The 24,667-nt window shown below is 38.7% G+C and overlaps 4 protein-coding genes and 1 pseudogene across 7 annotated transcripts in view; 1 reads left to right on the top strand and 4 right to left on the bottom strand.

Moving 5' to 3' along the window:
- LOC111340140 (uncharacterized) overlaps window positions 1-24,569 on the bottom strand; it is a 39,472-nt gene extending 14,903 nt beyond the window's left edge. Inside the window, exon 1 of the mRNA XM_088736834.1 lies at window positions 24,273-24,569. The gene's annotated coding sequence lies outside the window, so the exon portion shown is untranslated. The remainder of the gene's footprint in view (window positions 1-24,272) is intronic.
- LOC148721706 (uncharacterized) overlaps window positions 1-24,667 on the bottom strand; it is a 44,600-nt pseudogene that overhangs the window by 5,993 nt on the left and 13,940 nt on the right. The gene's annotated exons all lie outside the window — the stretch shown is intronic.
- On the bottom strand, window positions 840-11,839 carry LOC111340141 (cytoplasmic phosphatidylinositol transfer protein 1-like). Of its 3 annotated transcripts, none has more exons than XM_088736875.1 (6): window positions 11,641-11,839; window positions 8,311-8,459; window positions 6,880-6,968; window positions 5,693-5,748; window positions 5,269-5,367; window positions 840-4,919 (listed from the first exon to the last, which is right to left on the bottom strand). In XM_088736875.1, exons 1-5 carry the CDS (start codon window positions 11,686-11,688, stop codon window positions 5,356-5,358), a joined length of 354 nt encoding a protein of 117 aa, XP_088593001.1. In that variant the 5' UTR covers window positions 11,689-11,839; the 3' UTR covers window positions 840-4,919; window positions 5,269-5,355. The 3 variants fall into 3 exon arrangements, with proteins under 3 accessions (XP_088593001.1, XP_088593003.1, XP_088593002.1); XM_088736877.1 differs by having other exon boundaries at window positions 5,693-5,764; window positions 11,641-11,837; XM_088736876.1 differs by having other exon boundaries at window positions 840-1,817; window positions 11,641-11,837.
- Window positions 3,584-4,457, top strand: LOC111340139 (PHD finger-like domain-containing protein 5A). Its single transcript, XM_022946927.2, has 3 exons — window positions 3,584-3,637; window positions 3,715-3,738; window positions 4,265-4,457. The coding sequence occupies exons 1-3, from the start codon at window positions 3,586-3,588 to the stop codon at window positions 4,450-4,452; spliced, it is 264 nt and encodes an 87-aa protein (XP_022802662.1). The 5' UTR covers window positions 3,584-3,585; the 3' UTR covers window positions 4,453-4,457.
- On the bottom strand, window positions 13,046-15,693 carry LOC148721707 (adenosine receptor A3-like). The gene has a single exon (XM_088736847.1). It carries the CDS (start codon window positions 15,379-15,381, stop codon window positions 14,362-14,364), a length of 1,020 nt encoding a protein of 339 aa, XP_088592973.1. The 5' UTR covers window positions 15,382-15,693; the 3' UTR covers window positions 13,046-14,361.

The raw sequence follows: 24,667 nt of genomic DNA, 5'->3' as shown, positions 1-24,667 counted from the left end.
TTAGTTCTTATTAACCGAGCCGGAGGTCTGTATAGGAGAATCTTGACCGAGGTCGCCAGTACAGATCGAACGCAGTGAGGTCTGTACCAGCGACCGAGGTCAAGATTCTCCCATACAGACTGACCTAGCTGTTAATAAGATGTTTATTATATGGCAATTTTTTATATTCTTTGTACCTTTTTTTTCTAGACCGGTCTAGATGCCGGTCTAGATGGGAAAATCTAGACGGCTTTCAATATTGATTTCAGCCAATCAAATTCGTGAATTCGGTAGTTCCCAGTCCTTGTGAGACACAGCCATATACTAAGTGACAACATATCATTGCACGAAAGTGTAATGATTGCAGGAGTACTTCCGCTACAGTTAAAAATAATTCTTTTTTCCTCGTCATTTTCTTACTAAAGCATAGCTAAGGTGTTTTTGCTTCTTTTTGATGATTTTCACATTTCTGGAAGCATTTTTCAAACCAAATTTTTAATAAAGTTTCTACTTAATCCTTCGGCTGTTTGAGAAAAAGCATTAACCAATATCAATCCTTCCATTGTTTGAGAAAAGCATTAAGCAGTATTTCAGAAATATTAGGAAGCTTAACACTTGGGATTAATAACAGTGTATTTCAACTGAGGTGATTAAATAAGATTTCTGGAAAAATTCAAATGTGGATATCAAACTGATCATTTTAAAACAGGTTCAAGGAGTTTGGATGCAAAGATAAATTTTCTATAAAGTTTAAGATAGCCTAGGTCCTTGAAGACAAAGCTTTTCTAAGTAAATCTCGGCGTACGCAATATGATGTATTCTTGTCGCATGAAAAAACATCAGTAAATACGATTTTAGGCTTGGTTGCATGATGATGATGATGAACTTTATTCATGTGTCAATTATAAAATAGCAGTAATAAAACCACTAAGTTAGGACACAACAAGATAATTTAAATAAAATAATAAATAACTAAGTATTAATATACGATTAAATAGCATAAAATATACGAATAAATAGCATAAAATTTGTGGTCAGCAGAATTAGGCTAGGGGACCTTAAGACTTGGGGGGGGGGGGGGGAGGAATAGTCTGAGCCTAACTAAGATATAACTAAGAATCATGCACTGCAAACAAAGCAGCCCACACAGCCACCATCGTCCATTAACATTTCCAAATCCATTCCTCTAACTGCCCTCTTAAAACCCGCTAGTGAATTCAACGTCCTAATACGGGAAAGTAGCTTAGCCCATGGCACAGGTCCTAAATACCTAAGGGAATGCCTGCCATAATTAATAGAGTTAAATATTGGAATAGTAAATTCTTTAACTCTTAAGTTATACACTGTGTGATTTGCTGAAAATAAATCTTGTATATAGCTTGGTGCTAGCTTAAATTTTACTTTCTACATGATGGTCGCTATATCTTGCAATCCACGGTTCACTAGTGGGCAATTTAGCCCATTCTAACAACTGCCTATAGCTAACGTTCCAGTCACGGAAAACTGCCCTAAGACCCCTCTCCTGGACATGCTCCACTTTTCTTGCATCACTTCCCCTACAAAAGTTCCATACAGTACTGCAGTAAGTTAAATAGGGCAAGACTGCAGCCTTACACAGCTGCAGCTTAGCAGTGGTTGGTATCAAGTTGCGCAACCTTGTCATTACTCCCATCTCAGTTATTAACCACTCCAATCCTCAGTTGTAAATCTATAGATGGGCTTCAGTTTATATTGTGTTTGTTGATATTGCTCGGTAGCATCGTTGTAGTTCAGTTCTTGACCTCTTTCACTAATCATGTCAACTGTACTCGAATTTGAATCTTTAGGCAACACCTTTACTGCAATACAATACAATACAATGTTCTTTATTTCAAGAGGGTAAATACATGATTAACCCAGTAAAGAGTTTTCTAACACATAGCCCTCTGTAAACCCACCCATCCCACCCAGGGGAGGACATCCATCACACAGTAATCTCGTGTGTGGGAAATTAACGTCTCCTACCCCAACCCTGCAGGAGACGGGACCTCCATTTATTCGTCCCTATCCGAGAAGACTAGAATATCTAACCATTTCTTGATGTTATAGAAAGGCAGCAAATGCTTCTCAATTATTTTAAGACCCTGAGTGTTGGTCCGGCCGGGACTCGTACCCTCGACCTCTCGCACAACAGTCCAGCGCTCTATCCATTGAGCTAACCGGGAGGCGGTTAGCTCAAAGCTCACTGCAATAGTGAGCTTTGCTTTAAGAGGTAAATATGCAAAAATGCTTCCATTTTCGATCAGTTTTGTTATTATATCGACCTGTCTCGGTCAGTTAAAGCTTTGTGCTGCACATATACGTGGATTGCGATGCAATCTTGGCTTAGTGGGCGAAAAATGCAAAAATGTGCTCCTTTCGTTCAGCTGCAAATTCACGACTACCTTAAGTTTGGGCTGCACCTCTATTGCACAAGCGGCCGAGTTTTGCGTAGTTTGCGTGAAATCTAAAGATGTAGCCAGGCCATATTTCACTCCCTACCGAGCGGTAAACTAATTTTCAGCACAAAGTTAATTAGTCTCCTTTACAACAGTCACTATGAAATCTACAGCCATGGAACGTTTCGGTTTGATTGTCAAATTATAAACCAATTTATTGATAAAGTTACTGAACTTGTGTTGATGTTGCTCATAAGGCCTCGTCTAAACAAACGTTTACACCGACTGACCTCAGTCCTTGAGAGGAGAAAAATCCGAAAATTAATGCGTTCGTTTTCGATCAGGTATCCGTACTTGTCGTAACCTTCCCAAAGCAAACCATACACTGAGCAAAGTCCTTATTTTTCAAATAGGGCAACTTTCAACGTCTTTGCGTTCAGTTGTCCAATGAGCGATAGGCGATTTAAATAGCTTTGAAATGTTCAGCAGGCAACCGTGGACGATACTCCTACTCTTGTGCGTTGGATCAGCGATGATCTGATCGGCCCAAAATAACGAATATGAAATATAAATATAGAGGCAACACCGATACAACGTAGATAAGTAAATTTTAAGACGGAGCACTATATTTCGGCTGGCCAAACCAGCCTTCTTCAGGTACAGTGGGAATTAACAGAGAATTGGGGTGATGCTTCACAGATAGCTGTATGATGTAACAGCGGAAATATGTAAAACTAATTTGTTAGACAATGAGATAATAAAAATAGAAATAGTGAGCAAAAATAGAAATGAAGTAAGGTAAATTGGATAAATAACTAGCAACTAATACATTTCTTCGCGAGCGTTAAGGTCATCTGGATAAATAGTGTTGCCTCTTGAAATTAAAAAAGCTTCCCTAACCTTGCGTATCGCGTCTCTCTTGGAAAACACTTTTTCAAACAATGCGAATCCAGAGGTTGGGTCTTAGAGGTGTGGACCCCCTTCCCCCATCAGACATACTGATACATTTTCTGGAATCGTCTCCGATGTTGTTGTCGTCATCGGGCAAAATCGGATTTTGTTATCAGAAATCGACCCAAAATGCCCCCAAAATGACTTGGACGTCTAAATAACCGACGGGGACTTGACACGAGAACGTCTGATTAACGTTCTTGCTCTGCAACGAATGATGGGAGTTTCATGATCCAAGATGGCGAAGCATCATCCAGATCTCATTATGTGCAGAAAACAGCCTGGCGTAGGTAAGTTTGTTTGCAATTTTTAACTAATGTTTCTCATAAAGATTACTGATTATATTCCACTTTTGCTTATTTCTCAGCTATAGGTCGGCTGTGCGAAAAATGTAAGTGCAAGACTCGTTTAACTTTTTTTCAGTAACTGACGTTCGAGAGAAAGTTCACATTTTCCTTCTATTTAGAGACAAATAACGTTAGCCTCATGATCAGTTCTATTTTCGAGAGTTTACAGATTTTCTTTTGCTTTTCTTTGAAAGAAAATGTAAGTATGTTGAAACTCGAGCGCAGATTTCCTTAACTTCGATGAAAGAATGTCAAACTTATACTGAAACACGTGCATTCTTTAGTTTTATGCGAGGGAGTCGATGCTAACGAAAAGGAAAGAGATAACCTATTCCATAACGAGTGAGGAAATGAAAACTCCCAAAGCGGAATTTTGAGAGTTAGTTTTGAGACGGATTTTTTTTATTTGTTAGCTCAGATCTCTATAATTACAAAAAATCACTTGTATAGCAGATTAGTTCACCCTCTAGCTTTTGGTTTAGTCAGGCTTTTGGTTTGTTTCCCCTTTTGTCGTTTTCATTGGGATTGATTGCTAACAATATTCATGCACTGTTTTTGAGTGTTTCACAGGTGATGGTAAATGCGTCATTTGTGACTCCTATGTGCGTCCCTGCACACTGGTGCGAATATGTGATGAATGCAACTATGGTTCATATCAAGGTCGCTGTGTAATATGTGGCGGACCTGGTGTCTCTGATGCTTATTACTGTAAAGAATGTACAGTTCAAGAGAAAGATGTGAGTTATATATCTCATTAACCAAAGGCGAGGGCCGTACTGGGAGAATATTGGTCCGAGGTCTTGACAGTACGGACCTCGCTGCGCTCAGTCTGTACAAAAAAGACCGAGGGCCGATATTCTTCCAGTACGGTCCCGAGCAAGCTTGGTTAATAGGAGATTTATTATACGACTGAAGTTCAAAGGGACACAAGTGCGGTATCATTCGGGACCATTCGGGACAGTGCCCGCTCCAATACTGAGAGAATATTGACCGGCAATAGAGCATTTTGATTGGTTGATTTTAGTTATTGGCCCTCTGACTGCCCGAGTCGTGTAATAAATATTTATACAACTAGAGATGCTAAACATCAATGTAAATTATACAGTTGATCCTTACACCTCAAACTTTGAAGAATAAAAAAGATTTGTGATGTTGAAGGAAAATGCTGAATATACTAACTTGAAGGCCCTCTACCAGTTTTCTTTGATTTGAAATACCTACAGTCCTAAATTAACATGGAAAACATTCCAGATTTTATTACTGACAACACTATCAACGGAGGAAGTTGATCAAAATCTCCAAAATCTTTTATCTATCACCATTGTAGTCATAGTTGTAAGGCATTCCTTGAGATCTTCATGGTTACCATCTTTGTCTGTAGTGAGGCCAATATTTCATGCTGCAAAATTAATGCTCACGACTAGGCTAAGTTTAATTTTAATTTAATATTCAGTATAACGTCAAAACAAAGGCAAAGGGATTAAATCTCTCAAACTCTACTCAATCTATTCTCTAGAGCTTTGTGCACTCGTTTTGTTTTAGGTTTAACTTTTATCACTAAGCGTATGACTTACCTCTTCAGGAACATAATGTTTTTCTGGTAATTCATCATAAGCTATATCAATTGCAATAACTTCCCTAGTTTCAAGTGTTTCCTCACTTCATTCAAAACACTGCAAAAAAAAAAAGTACAGCTGGTCATTTAAAGGGAAAAAAAATGTCGTGCACTAATTGCAAATAGCTGTTTACATTTCAAGTGAAAATACAATATTACAATTATTTCACATGCACTTTAATTTGGTAAGTCTGTTTGACCAGTACATCAAAATCAGTTTAAATGAGATACAAAAAACTTGGTGAGATGTGAAAACTTAAACATCATCAGTGTGACAGGGTATTTCATCTCATCAGTTTAAAAAATTAATCTTTGCATTTATTCATTACTTAAAATTTAAAATAACTAAAATAAAAGAAAGTCTTACTTCAGAATATACTTACATTGTCTATACTTCCATTATCATTGAAATATTTTGTTTTAATCCTAATTGCAAATCCTGGAAGAAAGGAGCACTGCAATGAGATACAATTTGTAACTGTCAGTGATCAATTCCTTGATGCATTGTAGCTTCCACTCTGTTTTGTCTGATAACTTTAAACTGGTCTTTAAAGGACCAAAGATGCCCACCTATTTAATGACGAGGTAATTTTGGTTTTATCAACTCGGTTGATAGAGTAAATTGACCACCGTAAAGAGTTCCAGCCTTTTTTAGCTTTGAAACTCTTTACAGTGGCATTATCAACTCAGTTGATTAAACCAAAATTACTACCTTGTTATACTCCCCCACAGACGCAGCACCACAGTTACATTAGAAACTTACCCCCTTTTATTTCATGAAAAGTTGTGAACATTTCTCTAACAAACTCTCAGGTTACCGTGGCAACACTGCTTTATAGGTCTGTAGCTGAAACTTAAAGTTTGTTGACCCCATTTTTTATCTCTGGATTGTAATCTGCATAACAAGATCTCTTTGTCTCTGAATTTCAGACAAATCTGTCTTTAGAAACAGCCCAGAACCATCTTATTTGTTTGTACTTTAGAGTGGCCCTAAACAGTATGCACAGTCTGTAATTTAGTGATGAAGAATGGAGACTTATGATTGCCTGTGCTTGCACTCTTGAAATGTAGAGAAAACTTAAAGCTTAAATTTATAGTACAGGTCAGCATTCTGTTGGTTTCAAGCCAACTGGTAATGTTCAAACTGTAAGAGTGAAGGAGAGTGATAAGAAAAAAGAAATTATCAATTAAAATATGAAGTTAAACATGGAAACAACTATTACCCTTAGCTATCTCTTTCTTCATTGAAAAAAAAAAAAAAAACTTGAGACATAAATGGAGGCGTGCATTGGGTAAAATACTCCTGTCATTAACATTTATATCTTGAAATCAATATGCATATATATTCTCCATACTGTCCTCTATAAATTTAGTACGGTACTGACCAAAATAATTTGTTTAAAAGATCACCTGCTTCTTAAGCCAGAAATCATTTCATTTATTCTTGACTTGTAACATTAATGTTTGATGCATGTTAAATTTTGTGTCACTAACAAGTAAACAACTGAGCAAGTAAAGGTATTAACTAGACTAAATACATTTTAGAAAAACTTTCAGAATCTCCACTGACCTGTAATAGTGAAAGGATAATAATTCCAAGCCTTTTCTTCTACATAGAATATTTTTGGAATATAGGACCGCATCCATCCAGGAAGACAACTGGAAAAAAAGAAAAAGAAACAATAAACCTCCCCTCCTCACAACCCCTTACATCTGAATTCTGTTTTAAGACATTAGGGACCTTAAGCAGCCATGACTGCAATGGCAACGAGGACGTGGAAAAACAAGAGATCTAATTGGCACAACAATAGCTCAGCATGTGCGTTTTGAAACTTTGTACAATTCTTAGCCATCCTATGCAAAACAACAATGTGAAATCGTCAAAATTTGCGTTGTCTGCAAACCGAAACCACGACAGCAAATTAATTTAATTTCCATTTGGAACTCAACGCTACTTCTATACGTCATGCTGAAGTTCAGCTGTAGCGCCGTATGAGACAGTAAGCTCATGCAGCCATTTTTGAAATTCTGACTAAGAGTAGAAATTTATTTTTTAATCGAAGTCTTCCTTGGCATTGCGGTCCTGACTGCTTAAGGTCCCTAGTATTCCCAAGAATTGTGAGTAAGTTGTTTTGCCCAACAACACTCTACAATAACCCTCCCATCCTGGTGCTGAACCCCATTCCTTTCATCTTTTAGACAAATTTAAACAGGGATTGTTAATGAAATTAAAACAGGTTATCAGGCAGGCTGTGAGCAAGCTCTTCAATGGGCACAATTCCACAGGCAGCCTCCATTTTTGACAACTTTTTCACACCCAGGTTAAGATTCTTAGAGTGAGTTCTTTGCAGACTACCACTCTGCCCAGCAGCTTGCTTGTCACATTACTTGGAGGTTTACGATACCAAGATGATTTTTCTTTTTTCTCAAGTCTCCCTCAGAAGAATCATAAGTAACTACATAGTACCTACTAAGAATGATCTCCATAAACTGGTGCAAAATTTACACCCAATTCTCAGCCCTTCAATGACTTTTCAATGAGAGGTAACTTCACAAGGGCAAATCTCATTATTACAGAACTCTAATATAACACACCTCATCCTCCATATACTGCGGGAGGTGCAGTGGCCTCATGGTTAGTGTGCTTGACTCTGAATGGTTAGTGCGCTTGACTCTAGATTGAGTGGTCCAGGTTCGACATTGTGTTGCATTCTTGGGCAAGACACTTTACTCTCACAGTGCCTCTCTTCACCCAGGAGAATAAAATGGGTACCAGCGAATTTAATGCTGGGGGTAACCCTGCGATGGACTAGCATTCCATCCAGGGGGGGACGCCTAGATACTCCTAATCCCTTCATGCAACAGAAACTGGAGTTAAGCGCCAGCCTGATGAGCCACCTGGCTCGTGAGCAAGCTTTACCTTTTTACCCATCCTCCATATACAGGTACACAAATCCACAAATACACACAGCAAGTTCATTAAGTCTACCACAAACTGTACCTGGACAAATAAACCCTCTTTTCTGTGAATTGTCCCTTTCCATACTTTGGGTCCTCGCATGGCTCGTTTCTCACAACATGGACTCCTTCACCTTGCTCACTCTGTTCATGGCTGTGTTTACTTATCATGAACAACTGACCTATTTGATACTGGGTTTGATCAATAAATAAGTAAACATCTAAATATATATTTGCTTTTTGAGTTTTTTTTTTTCAAAAAAATAATATGTTCACATATAGAGTGTTGTGTTTTGGTGTTAGTAATCTGATCAGCACAATTTGGTGCATCTCTGAGCAATCTGATTTTTTTGGTGTATCTCAAAGCAATGTGATTGGTACAGTTTTTAAGTGTTAATTTATTTACATGTACCACCACTCCAGTGCTCTACTAGTAAAGATTCAAAAATACTGACTATCAAATACAGCTTAAATTGACATAAATCCAAACTGGTGAGAAGTGAAGTTGTTTGCAATCAATAAGAAGAAGTAGGAAGACTTGATCACAGGTACACCAGGAAGCAGATCAATTATTTAACCCTTCAATTACCATGAGTGAGCAAGACAAAATTTCTCCTTACAATATCAATATAATATCAAGTAGACAAGTAATGAGAAAAAGGAAAACAGAAAATCAGGGGATTGTCAGTTGATCCAATACCAAATTCTCCAAACTAACATCATTAGAAATGTATGGCAGACGGTAAGGAGAATTACTAATTAATGACATCTTGGAAGTGACAGGGTAAAGCTACAGAGAGCCTTAACCACATAGGCATGCTATGTTCAGTTTTTTGTTTTCTCTTTTTTTTTCAGTATTTTTTTTTTTACTTACTAATCATGCTTCCAATCAGTGCTCCATTTGGTACAACCATTTCATCCCCATAGCAAGAAGAAAAAATTCTAAAACTATCCCACCCAAAGACATTATTTGAATAACAATGCTGAATATTTAATGATATTTTGGTAAATTATATTAGAGCATCAGACAAGGCAAAAGGGAATCTGAAACCCAAAGGAATAGGAATTCTGAATAATATCACATTAATAATCAAGCCCTATTGTGGCACATCTGAAGCAAGTTATTTACAAAAAGCAAACAATTTCCACTTCAGCCAAGATGAATATAAGGGACCTGTAACATTATTTACAGGGAAGGGGAGGCTGATGGAAATGAAGGGGGGGAACCAAAAATTTGTGTGCACGTAAAAAGGGGGGACCAAATAAAATTCTGCAATATCAATACCAGCAAAATTGACTTTTTATGTTTTAATTGGAGACTGATAAACAAAAGACCCAATCTCAATCTAAACAAATGGTTGACAATTGAAAGTCCTTTAAGGATTTTATCCTCAGATTCACAGCTTTCCCCTCTGTCACTTTCATCTCCTTATGCATCACTTTTAAAAAAGGTAGGGTGGTATTCTTCATCACATTTCATTTTGGTTTACATAAAATGTCTTGGTATAGGGGGGGGGGGGGGCCCAATAAAAAGTGAGTCCCCAATAAAGGGGGGACTTCAAGTTTTTGAGAACTTTATTTCTCATTTCCACCAGCCCCCCCCCCTCCTCCCTGTAAATAATGTTAGGTCCCTAACATCTGGAGAATGAATAAGTATATTTTTCAGTAAATTTTGCAATTACAGTACCGTTAGAACTGTTTTGACCTTTTTTGCTATTCTTCCATGATTTCTGAAAGAAATAAAAGGAAGTTAGAAGCCATTAAATTGAAAACTCATCTTAACATTTAACATTGAGGGGATTAATAGATTATTTGTCATCTCTTGTTTGATTTGTTTACAAACTTCAGTAATCCTAATCAAAATAAAGCAAACTCTAATATACAGGATGAATTAAATATTATAAGAATATAAACTTTTTCCTTTGTTTTTAGTTCCAGTTGTTTTGTTGTAAGTTATTAAAATAAAAGGAAAACAACCAATAGACAATACATGTATATTTGAACTGATACAACTACCAGCCTATGGTTGTGAAGAAATTCTTTTCACTCAACAATTAGCTGATAAGATTTCATTGTTACAGTCTTCCATTGCTGTGATTAATGGGTGTTGACGAAAAAAAACCCAGCTTGTAAAGGTATTGTTTTTAAGTAAAAAAGAAATATATGAAATAATACCAGACCTTTATCAAACACAATCACTACCCAAGACTAACATGAAAGAAAGTTGATGTAAATTAAAAGAGAAGCAACACCTTTTATTTTTAAGAAAAAAACTAAATTGATAAAATTATAACATAGTTTTGTCCTCTAAAATAATTTGGAAACATTTCATAAAATTCAATAAAAGATGTCAAGCGGTGTGGAAACGAAGTTGCAAACAACATATTTCGTGTTAAATTGAACGATCGAAAATGATATTATTGCTCGGAAAATGATAATATTTTCATCCTGGAAATTACTTATCAACAAAATTAAATTACGTGAAACTTGAGATAAGGAGAGGCTTTCATCAAATACATTTACGCCATAAAAGAACTTGCAAATTAGGGTTAAAAATTAAAACATTCCTCACGTTTTTAATCCAATATCTTAAAAGTTCGAAAAGGATATTAACACATTAATTCACAGATCGGAATCAACCTTGTCGCTTTCTAAGAAGTTCAAGTAGGACAAAAATGAAGATGGAATAAAAGATCGGTCATGCATATTTCTTGTTCATTCGAATAGCACCATACCCTTCGGCTGTTATAAGCACAAATATCGCTTTTAGTTCGACACAAAAGATAGTACAACGGATCCATTTCAATTTTAATTAAGCTGTATGGGAAACTCTAAAGTTCATTTATCAGTAACAATCATCAAATGCTTATACCATTTCTGGACTTGTTTCATTCCCGCCTCGCGCACGCAACACATCAACTTTTATCGGTACAGTAGTTCCGTCCGTTTCTAATCGAAACCTTAATAGCTTCGAGAGAAGATCTAGCGACTGTAAAGCAGACAGTAAACTCTCAAACAAAAAGGAACCAAAATAGCTATACTATCGATCTCTCTGCGCACTTCTTTGCGGTGAACCCAAATTATTGCGCGGCGAATTTACTGATGTGATCTTCAAACGTAACAATGTAAGGCGTTCAGGTTGAGAAAATCATGCTGTCAGAGTTCGAATTTATATTAATATAAGATTCATAATGGTAGGTATTTAGAGTACTGCTGGAAATCTCGGTTAAAAAATACAAATCTGGACTTGATCAAGAAGATATACTCGATCAACCTAGTATCGTACTGACGTCTACGTCTCGCGTGTGCCTTTCGGTTACACACGATCGACATTTCAGCACGTTCAAAATTACAACGGTGAAGTAAAACATACCTCTTCCACTGTCATCGGCATGCAGATCCTATACTCTTTCGATATCATGTCGTCAAGATAAGAAGAAAAGACACTAACAAACTTCAAACAACGTGCCACTAGACTGTACTATAACACATTCACCGCATCTCGTAAACAAACGACAAATCGATGGTGAAAGGTAGCTTAGGTGCCATGCCTCCTGCATAACCCGATCGGGTGTTCTAAAAACCTGGGGCGCAAATACCGAAGGAAAATTTTGAAGTTGGGAAGTCCGAGAACCTACGCGAAGCCTTTCTCGTTCGTTTTTCGCTCGGTTGCTTTTCGCCTGTGCTTACCCTTGTGATCTCAGCAGCATGAACAGTCTTCCGTCACACCAGTTTGACTGACGAATTTGACAGATTTATCTATCCAACGGCACCCCGCGGCAGTCTCTACCACGCGAGACATACAAAATTGAGGGGCCTAGAAACTTGTGTTCCAAGGGACTCAGTCAGTGGAATCGAGTGAAAAAGCTTGATAGGGCACACGAAAAATGGCGTTTGCGAAATTAGGAGCTAATTCCCTGATAACTGCAACTGTTCTCAGGCCCGCTTTTCCCTCGCCTTTTTCAAAGTGAGAGCGTGACAAAAGCTAAGCCAAGGGCAGAGGAAGCGACAAGCGCTGTTCTTGATTGTCAGGGGGGGGAACCAGTTTCACCCGAGCATTTCTCACTCCTCTAGGCCTCTTTCCCCTCGACTCGCCTTCTCTCGCACCAGCACATCAGTTTAGTTTCACAGGAAAAGCCCTTATTTACCCCTCCCACTTCCCTCCCACCCCTCTTCCTTCCCACCCACGTGGCAACCTCTTTCCCAGGGCCTTTTCCCTTACCCCAACTAAAGAAAAAGGCCCTGGGAACGAGGTTGCCACGTACACGAGTACAGAGGAAAGCCCTGATATTTGCCACCTCTGATTTTGCCACAAAAGAGCGTAGTTACCGATGTTGAACTAAACAAAGTTTCAGATGTTTGTGCTCAGGAGGAACGAAATGTTACATCAGAACATAAATAACTTTATTTTTTAGACAAAGTGACAACTGTTTAGATCTTGTTTGGGTTGCTATGTTTGTAGCGACTTCACGAGTCATATAAATTCAAGAAATTAGAAATGGCTCTGTATTCAAAACGGTAAACTTAACCAAGCTGAAAACCTAACAAAAGATTATATTGAATAATTATGTATCTATGGGTTAAAAATATTTTAGTCCTTGCCACTTCTTTAAATTTTGGATGGTTGTGGCGTTACATAAAAAACCAAGAATTATTTTGACAGATTTAAGTAATATGTCCTTGTCGTAATGACAATATGCGCGGGTCTTTTTTGACAGATCTTGTTGGAATACAATTTTGTGTAAAATCTTCGTACTCTGATTTCCCATTCTCTCGTCTTTTGAGTAGTGTTAATTTTTATTAACATGTATGGTTGTTAATATAAACGCATGGTTACGATACAAATCGATGTGTTCCTCAACATGAATTCCATACAATTCCCTAGAGTACCATCAGTTCACAAGCCGTATAAACTTGCATCAAAATGAAGGAATTTTTTGGATATATCAACAAAGTTGAAATGGTAAATTGGCCACCGTAATGATTACAAAAGCTGACGTTTCGAGCGTTAGCCCTTCGTCTTTCGCTCCGACGGCTTGTCCTCAATACGCAAATTATGTTACCGAGGAAAAAAATCCTTTAAGGAAGTGTGGCCATAATTTACAATTTAGTATCTTTGGTCAAAGGAGACATCCTGCATGAGAAAAATTTTAGCTGAAATCAGTTTATCCTTTGTATTCCGACTTACTCGAGATATCATGTATGAGTTAAGCTCTGCTCTGTCTGCAGAGCTCGACTGAATGCTCTACTTGCAAATCTTTGTATTCTGCTCTGTCTGCAGAACTTGACTGAATACTCTACTTGCAAATATTTGTATTCTACTCTGTCTGCAGAACTCGACTGAATCTTACTCTACTTGCAAATCTTTGTATTCTGCTCTGTCTGTAGAACTCGAGTGAATACTCTACTTGCAAATATTATATATTTCGTCAAATCGAAGATAGTGATTCCAGCCCAAGTGTAGGTCGTCCCGAGCCGCAAGACATAAAACGTCGCTGGTTCGTCGAAAGAAAAACGAAAATATTTTAGTTGTGGTTCACGAATTTCCAGTAACGGCCTTTTTTAGAAAGCGAGGCTGAAGGAAAGCGTGTGGTTTATTAGAAACCACAACACAGGAAGATTTAGAGAAAGAGAAACATCAAAACCGAAAATTTTTTGAGAATATTCACCCTTTTAAAAAAAAGAAAAAGCTATGCAATGACTTATAAAAGGGAAAAACGAGAATTTTGCGTGTAAAAAGCCTCCAGTGTAATAAACGTTGACCACTCATAGGGCGCAAATTAGGAAGTCTCTTGTCAGGGTAACTATCCCCTTAAGAATATATAAAAGCTACCGGTAGATATCTTGTTTATCGGAGTTCTTTACTTTTAGTCCTTTCCGTCCATTATCAAGCAATTAGTGTTCTCAATGAATTTGTTCGAGATATTGGTTAACAACTAATTCGTCTGTACATCACGTAAAACGCCATTTTACGAAGGGTCAGAAATATATTGTCTGACTGTTAGGCGCAGGTGAACTTCCTCCTTGGCCTGCCCAGGAGCACGTACACAGCAAGCTCCACATTCATGGTTTTTATCCATTCTTATGTAGGTTGTTACAAAGATTCATGGCAATGTGCCATCGTGTCAGCAAGCGTATTGTGTACCACACTTTCGGTTCGTATGGCTCGCGACGATTGGAGTGATGCTGCTTTATTGCTGACCAAACAAATTCCTCGCAGCGTATCTATAATGGCGTTTCGAATGTGCCTCATCTTCCAGCAGTAAATTACAGGATTCAAAGTCGAGTTGACATATGCAAGGGTTATTGACCAGACAAAAAATCCCTTCAAGGGGATGGTACGGCCGTAGATTTTCATAGAAAACGTGGAGATGAAGAAAGGCGCATAACACGCCCAGAATACGAGATATACGTAAAATGTACCCACTGTAGTCTTAAGGACGCTCGCAAAATTGATCCCTTCTCGATTATATGCTTCTTGCTGCACTTCGCCACCCTCGATATCATTTTTAAGTCGACGCACAGTTATGTAAATCTTACTGTAAGCAATCGTTGTTAGAAGAAAACCAACGAGCCCTCCTGCACACACAATTAGGTACTTGACATCGGGCGAAAGCCATAGTGCTGCTACAGAGACGACCATACTCGCTAACCATAGAGAAATCACCGACGTAAGAACACGTTTGTGAGTCACAAGCTCCTGGTATCTGAGATGAAGATGGATCGCCAGAAATCTGTCTGCACTTACAGCCAGCACACCCAGAAAAGACATTATCGTGAACAGGCCGATGATCGCATCGAAAACCATGTACGTGCCACAGCCGGGGATCGTTTTGGATAGTCCCTGGAAAAGAAGCCAGGTGTAGAAAGGTTGGCTCAGTAAACCCACACCAATATCTGAGGCGGCGAGACTTATAAGAAGAGTTTCCAGAGTCTTTGGTAAACATGACGTCTTTTTTATCGCATAGATTGTTGCAATGTTCATCATGACTGCGGTGTAGCACAGAAAAATATTGAACGCGCAGTTAGCGATGTACGTTGAACGAAGATGTTCAGCTTCAGTTGTTGAGGGGAAGAACTGCAACACCAATATATCACAAGACGAGTTCTTCATGTCACGTACGAACTCTTGTCAGTCTCGCGTTTCACAAAACTTTTCCACGCACTATAAAAAGTTTTTGCTGGCTGAATAATTGATGAGCTTGCTCGAGTCTTTTAGCATTTGATGCGAAGAATTAACTCATGAACATAACGAATGTGAGGATTTTCCTCTTTCAACCTGTTTTAACTAATTCAGTCAATTGTAGAGCTGATATCATTTCAACTTTTCAGCTGTTCGGGTTGTTTACAATAGAATTAAGATAAAGTGAATAAACAGTTTGCGTCAGTAGTGTAATTAAAATATATAACAATAACACCAGGATGCTAACATGGATTGACTTAAAAGGTTTATTCAAAAACATTCCCACATGACGCCGTACCGTATGCATAACTGTATAGAAATTTCCCAAACAATACTCCACATGCAGCAAAAAAACAAAATTGTTAATGGTATTAATTTTGGTTCATATATTTGAACTGCGGTATTAGATACGTATGATGCACGATCCTCGCAGTAGAGAGCGCTATTTATGCAATAGCGAAAATCAGACCTGAAAAAAAATGAGGCCTCTACGGGATTTGAACCACTGACCTCTGCGATACTAGTGCAGCGCTCTACCAATTGAGCTAACAAGCCAACTAGGAGCAGGCCGTTAAGTTGATTCGTAATAAACCCGTGATGATAAATCAGATACATATGATGCACGATCCTCGCAGTAGATAGCGCTATTTAAGCAATAGCGAAAATCAGACCTAAAAAAAAAAAAATTTTTGTTTTTTTTTAATTTTTTTTTTATTTATTTATTTAATTATTTTTTTTAATATAATTTTTTTTTTTTTCAGGTCTGATTTTCGCTATTGCTTAAATAGCGCTATCTACTGCGAGGATCGTGCATCATACGTATCTAATACCGCAGTACAAAATATATGAACTTCATATATTTCATTGTACCAAATCAGATACAATGAATATATGAAGTTCATATATTTGAACTGCGGTATTAGATACGTATGATGCACTAGTATCGCAGAGGTCAGTGGTTCGAATCCCGTATAGGCCTGATAGCGCTCTCTACTGCGAGGATCGTGCATCATAGGTATTAATTTTCTTTCGAATATCTCGATCGAAAAAACTTAAAAGATACAACACGTCAAACAATACATCAACATGCAAGTAGTCTAGGAACTGCGACACAGATGATAAGTCCTTGGTCACGACACGGAGAAATCAGCGAATAGCATATTGCCAACAAAATGCCATCCTCTCTTGAGAAAGAGCCCGGTAACTGAAGGAAACCGCCAAAAAAAAAAAAATAAATACATAAAAAAAACTGAAATAATTTTTTCCTTCAATTCTTGCATTGAGAAAATAATGAAGTTAAATGGATTATATTCTTGATAAATTTACTTAATTTAGTGCTCAGATCCACACACGTTTCTTACTTGCGTGATTGGGAGGTCTGGGAATGAAACTATGCACAGCTGTCTAATTTAGTTCTATCATCAACTGAGGTGGTTTCAAGTTATTCGTTGCAATCTTCAACCAAGCATAAAATTTCATAATCGATGGGCTCCCTTGGGAAGGTTTTTTCCGCAATCATGCTCCCTTTCTCTCTCCCCCCCCCCCCTCCCGCGGCCCCGTAAGGTAAGCCATGCCACTCTTCACTCGTCGCTTCGCCAGCAAAGTGCAGTCGCCCCAGATTTAGTCTCCCTCGCAGCCGTTTTTTTTGGATGTCACGCAACGCTCCCCCAAAAGAACAGCTGCTGACAACCGAACCACATTCCTTTCTCCAAATTGGCCAATCACAGCTCGGTTTCTATTTTCAGGAACCTTTTCGCGCCAGACTCACCTTTTGAGACTCGTCCAATAAGATATCGTTTTCTATCACGATCCTCATGTGGAAAACACAAGACAAATGGCGGTGCTTGAAGGAGCTTTTGGCAAAGCGTCGTCAAAGTTCAAAATTTTCGAGCTTAATGCTCACAAGAAGCTTGCAATTGAAAAAGTTTTAGTCGAGAAAGAAGATGTTTTTGTTAAGTTGCCTACAGGATCCGGGAAATCGTTAATACATCAAGCAGTCCCACTCGTGTTTGACCATGTTACCGATGAAAGTGGTCAAATTATTGTTGTTGCGTTGTACCAACGTGCGGAAACACTCGATAATTCGGGCCGATTTCCTGTACCGGTGATAAGAAGCCACGAACATAACTAATCGGTGTGAAGGTGTAGTCTGATCGTCCGGGTGAGTGTAGTCCTGAGAAGGACTGTTGTCGGTGGTAGTGACTGACGTTTCGACAACCTGTGCGGAAGTCATCAACTTGACTCTGATGATGACTTCCGCACAGGTTGTCGAAACGTCAGTCACTACCACCGACAACAGTCCTTCTCAGGACTACACTCACCTGGACGATCAGACTACACCTTCACATGTTACCCCCGGGTTCAAGCCATTTACTGCATAACTAATCGGGTTCGCTCCGGCTAGCAGCGGACTGGCAAATGAAGAAGTACAATTAGTGTAGGAGACGTTAGCCGACCTAAATTGCAGTGTTCTCGAAGCTTCGCCCGGTTTGTTGACGGCAAGCACGCGCTTTTTTCCTCCTGATCTCCATCTGTAGGTCGAAGCAAGCGTTTAGCCCTTGGCCTAGATTGAAAGGCGTCTTGTATTTCCTTTTGATTATTGATGTAATTTACTGTTTTTTATATATTTTGACTTTTATAATCTGTAGTAACCTCTTGAAATAGTGCGAATAAAGAGTTTCAGTTCAGGTTTTAGCTTCTTCTACTTTCTCAGTTGCTCGCTGAAACTTTAACAACCGCTCAAACAATCTAGCGTTCGCGTCGTTGACGTAGCAGTTGATGTCTATGTTAAGCGTAGATTCTATAATTTCAACCAAATTGTGAGAAGTTTTCCCAAAAATATATACTCTATCTTTACCAGGGCACAACTATGAACATGTAAAACATTTCGAGCTCTCATCGACAAATTTCTTCAGTGTTTCTCTCGACATGATAGCTAGATCATCTGCCACATCCACATTTTCGCGTGAAACCTTACGTCATTCAGATTTTCTGGTACGTGATTGGTCTGTTCAATAGACCGCGACCAAACCGCAAGGACGATGAGAAAGGAATGTAGTTCGGTTGTCAGCAGCCGTTCTTTTGGGGGAGCGTTCCGTGACATCCAAAAAAAAACGGCTGCGAGGGAGACTACCCCAGATTTTTTCCAATGTTTTCCCAGTCTTCAGATATCATGCCAACCACTGCTCCCAAGTATGAGCCCGTGCGTAAATGGATCTTCTGAACAGCGGTGGTAGTAGATATCTAAACAGATAAAACGCGTTGAAAAGTTAACGTGATCACGTCCATCTATTTTTGAATTAATGCATTCAGAAGGTCCACAAATTTATTCTAAAACAAACTAAAGTGCAAATGACCACAAGCCAGCCGGATCGATTTTACTGCACTGCACCATTCATCAGTAGAGATCGTGCAAAGCGTGTCTTTTCCGGTCTTTAATCGAGTTATATTTATCCGCCCAGAGTACAATTTGGTTGTATGAAGAAGTCATCCGAGTCTAGGATGGAATATAAGCTCTTCTATTTGGTTGAGACAGGCTTTGAAATAGCACAACATATTCGGAACCCTTTATGTGATGATCTCTTTGTCATATGACTACATTCAATTGACAGCTTCATACCAAACATAGTCTTTAGTAATATAAATATAGAGGCAAGACCGATACAACGTAGATAAGTAAATTTTAAGACGGAGCACTATATTTCGGCTGGCCAAACCAGCCTTCTTCAGGTGCAGTGGGAATTAACAGAGAATTGGGGTGATGCCTCATAGATAGCTGTATGATGTAAGAGCGGAAATATGTAAAACTAATTTGATTGACAATGAGATAACAATAAAAATAGAAATAGTGAGCAAAAATAGAAACGAAGTAAGGTAAATTGGATAAATAACTAGAAACTAATATATTTCTTCGCGAGCGTTAAGGCCATCTGGATAAATAGTGTTGCCTCTTGAAATTAAAAAAGCTTCCCTGGCCTTGCGTATCGAGTCTCTCTTGGAAAACACTTTTTCGATGGCGATTAGCTCCATGTCGTGAGCAGAGTGGTTAGGAGAGGAAATGAAGTGTTCTACCACTGTAGTAGGTTTAGATTTTGAGTTAGGTTTATCAATGGTACGGCGGTGTTTACTAAACGGTCTTTTAAACGTCGTTTAGTTTCTCCTATGTATTGTAAGTTACAGCGGTTACACTGAATTAAGTAGATAAGGTTTTTAGTGTCACAGGTCAAGTGAGATTTAATGGGACGTGTTTCGCCGGTAGAAAAAAGGTATAGTTAGTAAGACCGTCAGAGATGTAGGGGCAAGTAGCGCAGTTTCTACCACAACGGAAAGAGTCGGGGGGAGTTGAGGATGGGAAATGGTAGAATTAGAGGGGAGTTTGGCTGTAACTAATGTGTCGCGAAGGTTGGGGGAGCGTCTGAAGGCGACAACTGGCAGCTGAGGAAAAGCTTTTTTGCAGCGGTTAGAAGACTGCAGTAGATGCCAGTGTTTTTGGATGATGTTGGAGATGTGAGTAAGCGACGGATTAAAAGTAGTTATAAATGGAATACGGTTAGCTTTTTTTACGTCTTTGGTTTGTAAGGTGAGTGTGCGGGAGATGTCAGCGGCGCGTTGTATTTGTTTGGTGACGAATTTATGGCTGTAACCTCGTTTGAGAAGGTATGAGGTAAGTTGAGCGGCGCGAGTCTCAAAAGCTTTATCTGTAGAACAGATACGTCGTAGGCGGAGTGCTAGACTGAACGGAATGGCTTTTTTGGTATGTAATGGATGGCAAGAAGAGTGCAATAGATACATATGTTTCTCTGTGGGTTTGGTGTAGAGGTCAGTGGAGATATTACCGTCGGTGGTTAAAGAGACACTTACGTCAAGGAAAGCCACATTAGTGGAAGAGTGTGAGCTGGTGAATTTGATGGTGGGGTGGATATTGTTAAGATAATCGACGAAAATGTTTAGGTTATTTAAACCTTCGACCCAGACCATAAAGATGTCGTCGATGTATCTAAACCAAGTGTGGGGTTTACATGGGGCATTTTTCAAAGCGTTAGCTTCGAAAAGACCCAGAAAAAGGTTAGCGAAAGAAGGGGCCATTTTGGTACCCATGGCTGTGCCGTGAACTTGGAGGTAATGGGCATCATTAAAAGTAAAATTGTTCATGGTAAGAATCATACGAATGAGGTCACAAAGTGTGACGTTAGGAATAGGGGTATTGGAGGAGGTACACAGAAAATGGTCACAAGCATTAATACCTTCGTTATGTGGGATATTGGTGTAGAGGGATGAAACATCAAGTGTAACTAGTAAAGAGTTAGGGGGCAAATTACCAATGTAAAACAGTTTGTTGAGGAAGTCATTGGTGTCTTTGATATAAGATGGTAGTTTGTGAACGAGTGGTTGGAGGTAGTTGTCAACAAACTGGGATATCCGTTCAGTGGGGTGGCTATTGGATGAGACAATATGGCGTCCTGGATTACCGGGTTTGTGTATTTTGGGTAAGATGTAAAATCGTCCTGGTCTTACGTCAGTCTGTAAGAGGTATTGTTTTGTTGTTTCGTTGATGATTTGGTCGTTATGCATCCTGTTAACATAAAAGGTAACACGTTTTTGTATATCAGCAGTGATGTCGTTTGTCAAGCGTTTATAAAATATAGTGTCAGAAAGTTGTCTGTTGCATTCATCGATGTACCAGGTTGTGTCCATAACAACAATCCCAGAACCTTTGTGGGTGGGTTTTACGTTCCTTAAGCGAGCGTATGGCTTGTCGTTCTGTAGGAGTGAGATTGTCCCGGATAGTTTTAGGTTTACAGCTGGTTATGTCAAGTTTAACAGCATTAAGAAAGCTGTCAAGGGCTCGTTCTCGGTCATGTAGGGGGTTCCAAGTGCTTTTGTTGTGGAAAGGGTGTCATTTTCGTTAGTGTTGGAGTTGTCACAGTTCTCGTTAAAAAAATATTCATGCATGTAAGTGCAACAGGGCCTTGACAGACAAACATTTTGACATTCTACCCTAATTCTCAATATTTGATGTTATGCTTTCTTTGCATGGAGGTATAACTTGTGTATGAACTCTAAACTGATTAACGAACATGGTTTGTATGATACAGAGTCTTGATTGACTAATTCAATCATGGTCGAATCACTTTGATTTTAACGTCGAATGCTACAATTGAAAGTCGCCAATTCGACCCTTACTTTCGTTCAACTTTAATAATTAGGAGTAAAAGCAGCGACCACGTACAAAATATGCCCCGAAAATATGGACTTGGGAGAACCTCGTGGGTTAATAAGCTCTGCTCTGAATGAAAGCTGCTCCCAATGAGTTGAAGTTATGGGCGGAGTAAAACCAGAGCCATTTCGAATCAGGCAGCCTTTCTTTGAAAAAATTGAGAGACTCCACCTTTTCATGCATGTTCTTTAATATAGGAAGTATGTTCGGCTTATCGGGACAATTTTGCTTCTGAGCCGGGTTAATTTAGAAAGATCCAAATAAAACTCTTTTACGGTTCCCACGCAATGAACCTCGAAAAAAAGGATTGACTAATAAAAACTGAATATTCAAAGCCTGTTAACATCCGCTCTTCTTGGGCCCCAGAAAACAAAAGTCATGGAAAATTATATATTTTATTTCAAAATTTTTCCTGTATAAAACTAAAGATACACACTTGTAAAATAGGAGACAAATCCAATAATGGAATTAAAGTTCACTACACGCAAATAGGAATAAAACTTACAACACCACGAAGAAGATAAAGACTAAACACAAGAGAGCCTTTGCCCGCGAGGGGAGGGGGTTGGGAAATTACTTTCTAAATAGGTATGTGTCGAGTACCTCCCAAAGGGAGTATTTGGTGTATTTCACCAATCCTTGACTTTCGCACAAATGCGAAGCTTAATTATGCGGCAGTAAGGATAATGGATTCGCAAAGAGGCCTAAACGGGTATGGAAAATGGCATGGCTTGGTGTGAAATTGGGTACTATTTTGAAAACTGGCCGTTGCACCCCCTCGCAGGAACTGTGTGGAGCGCCCACCTTCCCCTCCCTTTTATGGCATTCTCCTTTAATTAGCCTTTGCTGTCACGTGGTCCTTTAAGCGTTGTCTATTTGATGCTTTTATTTTTCTAGCAAGGTAATTTCGTTGTATTTTGGAAATTCCTTTGTTTTGCTTTTACATCCTATTTTGTTTTGTCAAGAGATATCAACTCAGTTGATACTCTCTTGGTTTCTTGTAACTGTATGACTTCCACACACATTTCCCTTACTTAATTCCTGTCAGTTGTTAGAGTAATATTCCTATTTCCTCAAAGTAAAATCTGTAGTCGTAGGCGCCCAAGTCACTTCCTATCCTATATTAGATTTATATGATTTTAATGATCACTGAGACACTGATCATTAAAATCATGTAAGGACGCGGTCATTATGTGACGCGTTTTGTTAACACAGTTTGACGTCATCTGTGATACATTACTGAACCGATGCAATGCAACATAGAAACTCTTTGCTAAACAGATCGGTTGACAAAGGCATATATAATTGGGCTTATTGTGAACTATTAACTTTCCTAAAATCACTTTTTTGTCGTCGTTTTTTTAACAAATCTCAAATTTCTTAACCTTTATCAATTAGCCTTCCACAACCTGTAAATTTTGCAGCTGATAAACAATTTTTTGGGAAGTTCTAACATGGCCGCCTTTCTTTTCCTTTCTACATCCAGGAATTTGGTCGAAATCCGCAGTAGGCTGAGATACCTTTTTATATTTTCTCTCCCACTCACATTCGCACTGAAAATCTTTCAAATATCCAAAGAAAATCTCGACGGAGTTGAAGTGTGTTTGTCATTGCGTGAGTAAATAGCGTTTTTCACAAAATAATTTATGCTTGTTCCGAGCGGTGAAAACTTAATTAGCTTCCAGTTTTGAGAGTCCTTGTTCCAAAATGTTTCCACTCCTGAGAGGCTGTGAGAAAATAAAAAATAATTTCCGGAACTCCAGGAGCTAGATATAGAGGAAAAGTCTTGTATAGCACTAGATTTTAGCGAGTTTCCCCCGCTACAGATAATCGTTTTTTCGGAGAGTCACTTTTCCATCGCCATGTGGCATTTTAAAGCTTTTTGAAAAGCTCTCTCGAGCGAGATAAAGCGAATCAGTACTCCATGCGCAAAGAACCGAGACAAAAACAAATTCAAATGTATTTCAAATCGTTGTATTCTTCGATAAGACAGTTCATATCATACTTCTGAAAAGTGAAAGTAAGGCTGATTCGTAAGTCCATAGGAAACTTCCTCTGGGCCTTTTCATAGTTTAAAAGTGCAAACACCCCAAAAGTATTGTTTACTATATCGTGATCTTCGTTATGGTCCAACCGTGACGTCTAACTTTAGTTGAGCTTAGAAAATTTTCCTTTTATTGGCTAAGAATTTAAAACAGCGGGTTAGTCTTTAATGCTTCGACCATTTTTTCACATCACTCACAATAGTCTCAGCCATAGCGACTGTGATTCAGCAGCTGAATTTTTCATCGAATGAATTGATCGCCTTATATCACTAATACTTATTTACCTCAATTTGATTTATACTATAACATTTCTGACCCTAGAATTCACCTAAGCCAGTGACACTGATTAGTCGACTTTGATTCTCATTAACAATTTAGTGATCAACAAGAAGTGATAGTCCTACACGTTCAAAAGTTTGTTAATCCGCGCCTCAATGCTTTTAACGCATAAGAGCAAAAAGATCTCAAAATCCGCAAGCATCTGTAGATAAATCGTATGAGCATTTGAATCCTTGCAGAGGACGAGAGGTTTAGATCAGGGTAAAGCAAACTTTACTTACTTTAGTCTGACGCGTTTCGATCTTTCAGAGTTTCTTCTCTAATTTTGCAACTTTGTCATGCCTATCCGTCAGGAAATTATAGAAATTAGCTCAAGCACTCAGCAAGGTTTGTGCAAAATTAGCATTTTAAAGGTTTGGGAGGGCGTAGGATAAGTGCCTGGGTCGGGTGTCATGAGTAAATTGTCGCGCAGGCGAAATATAGCGCAAAAGTCGCAATGTAATTTTGCCTTCGTTTGGCGCAAAATAGTACTTGGATATTTGTCCACAGACAATATCTGTTTTGAGAAGTGATCACGTTGAGAGAGCTTCGTCTTCAAATTTGGCGCAGGAATTTCTTCTGGTCTTCCTTCGGTATGGACCCAGATGAATTACGGGAGCCAGATTATGATAAATTG

This window comes from Stylophora pistillata, chromosome 10 (assembly GCF_964205215.1).
Source record: "Stylophora pistillata chromosome 10, jaStyPist1.2, whole genome shotgun sequence".
In the NCBI taxonomy this organism is placed as follows: Eukaryota; Metazoa; Cnidaria; class Anthozoa; order Scleractinia; family Pocilloporidae; genus Stylophora; species Stylophora pistillata.
Note: the sequence above shows the minus strand (reverse complement) of the source record. Positions and strands in the feature narration are given on the sequence as shown.

Bases quoted from the DNA above. Each gene is read 5' to 3' on its own strand.
- LOC148721707 (XM_088736847.1), bottom strand. From the start codon at position 15,381: ATGAAGAACTCGTCTTGTGATATATTGGTGTTGCAGTTCTTCCCCTCA.
- LOC111340141 (XM_088736875.1), bottom strand. From the start codon at position 11,688: ATGATATCGAAAGAGTATAGGATCTGCATGCCGATGACAGTGGAAGAG. The intron at 8,460-11,640 runs GTATGTTTTACT...GATCAAACCCAG, and splicing joins TGCCGATGACAGTGGAAGAG to TATCAAATAGGTCAGTTGTT. The intron at 6,969-8,310 runs GTACAGTTTGTG...CTTTTTTTCCAG, and splicing joins AAGAGGGTTTATTTGTCCAG to TTGTCTTCCTGGATGGATGC.
- LOC111340139 (XM_022946927.2), top strand. From the start codon at position 3,586: ATGGCGAAGCATCATCCAGATCTCATTATGTGCAGAAAACAGCCTGGC. The intron at 3,638-3,714 runs GTAAGTTTGTTT...CTTATTTCTCAG, and splicing joins CAGAAAACAGCCTGGCGTAG to CTATAGGTCGGCTGTGCGAA. The intron at 3,739-4,264 runs GTAAGTGCAAGA...AGTGTTTCACAG, and splicing joins AGGTCGGCTGTGCGAAAAAT to GTGATGGTAAATGCGTCATT.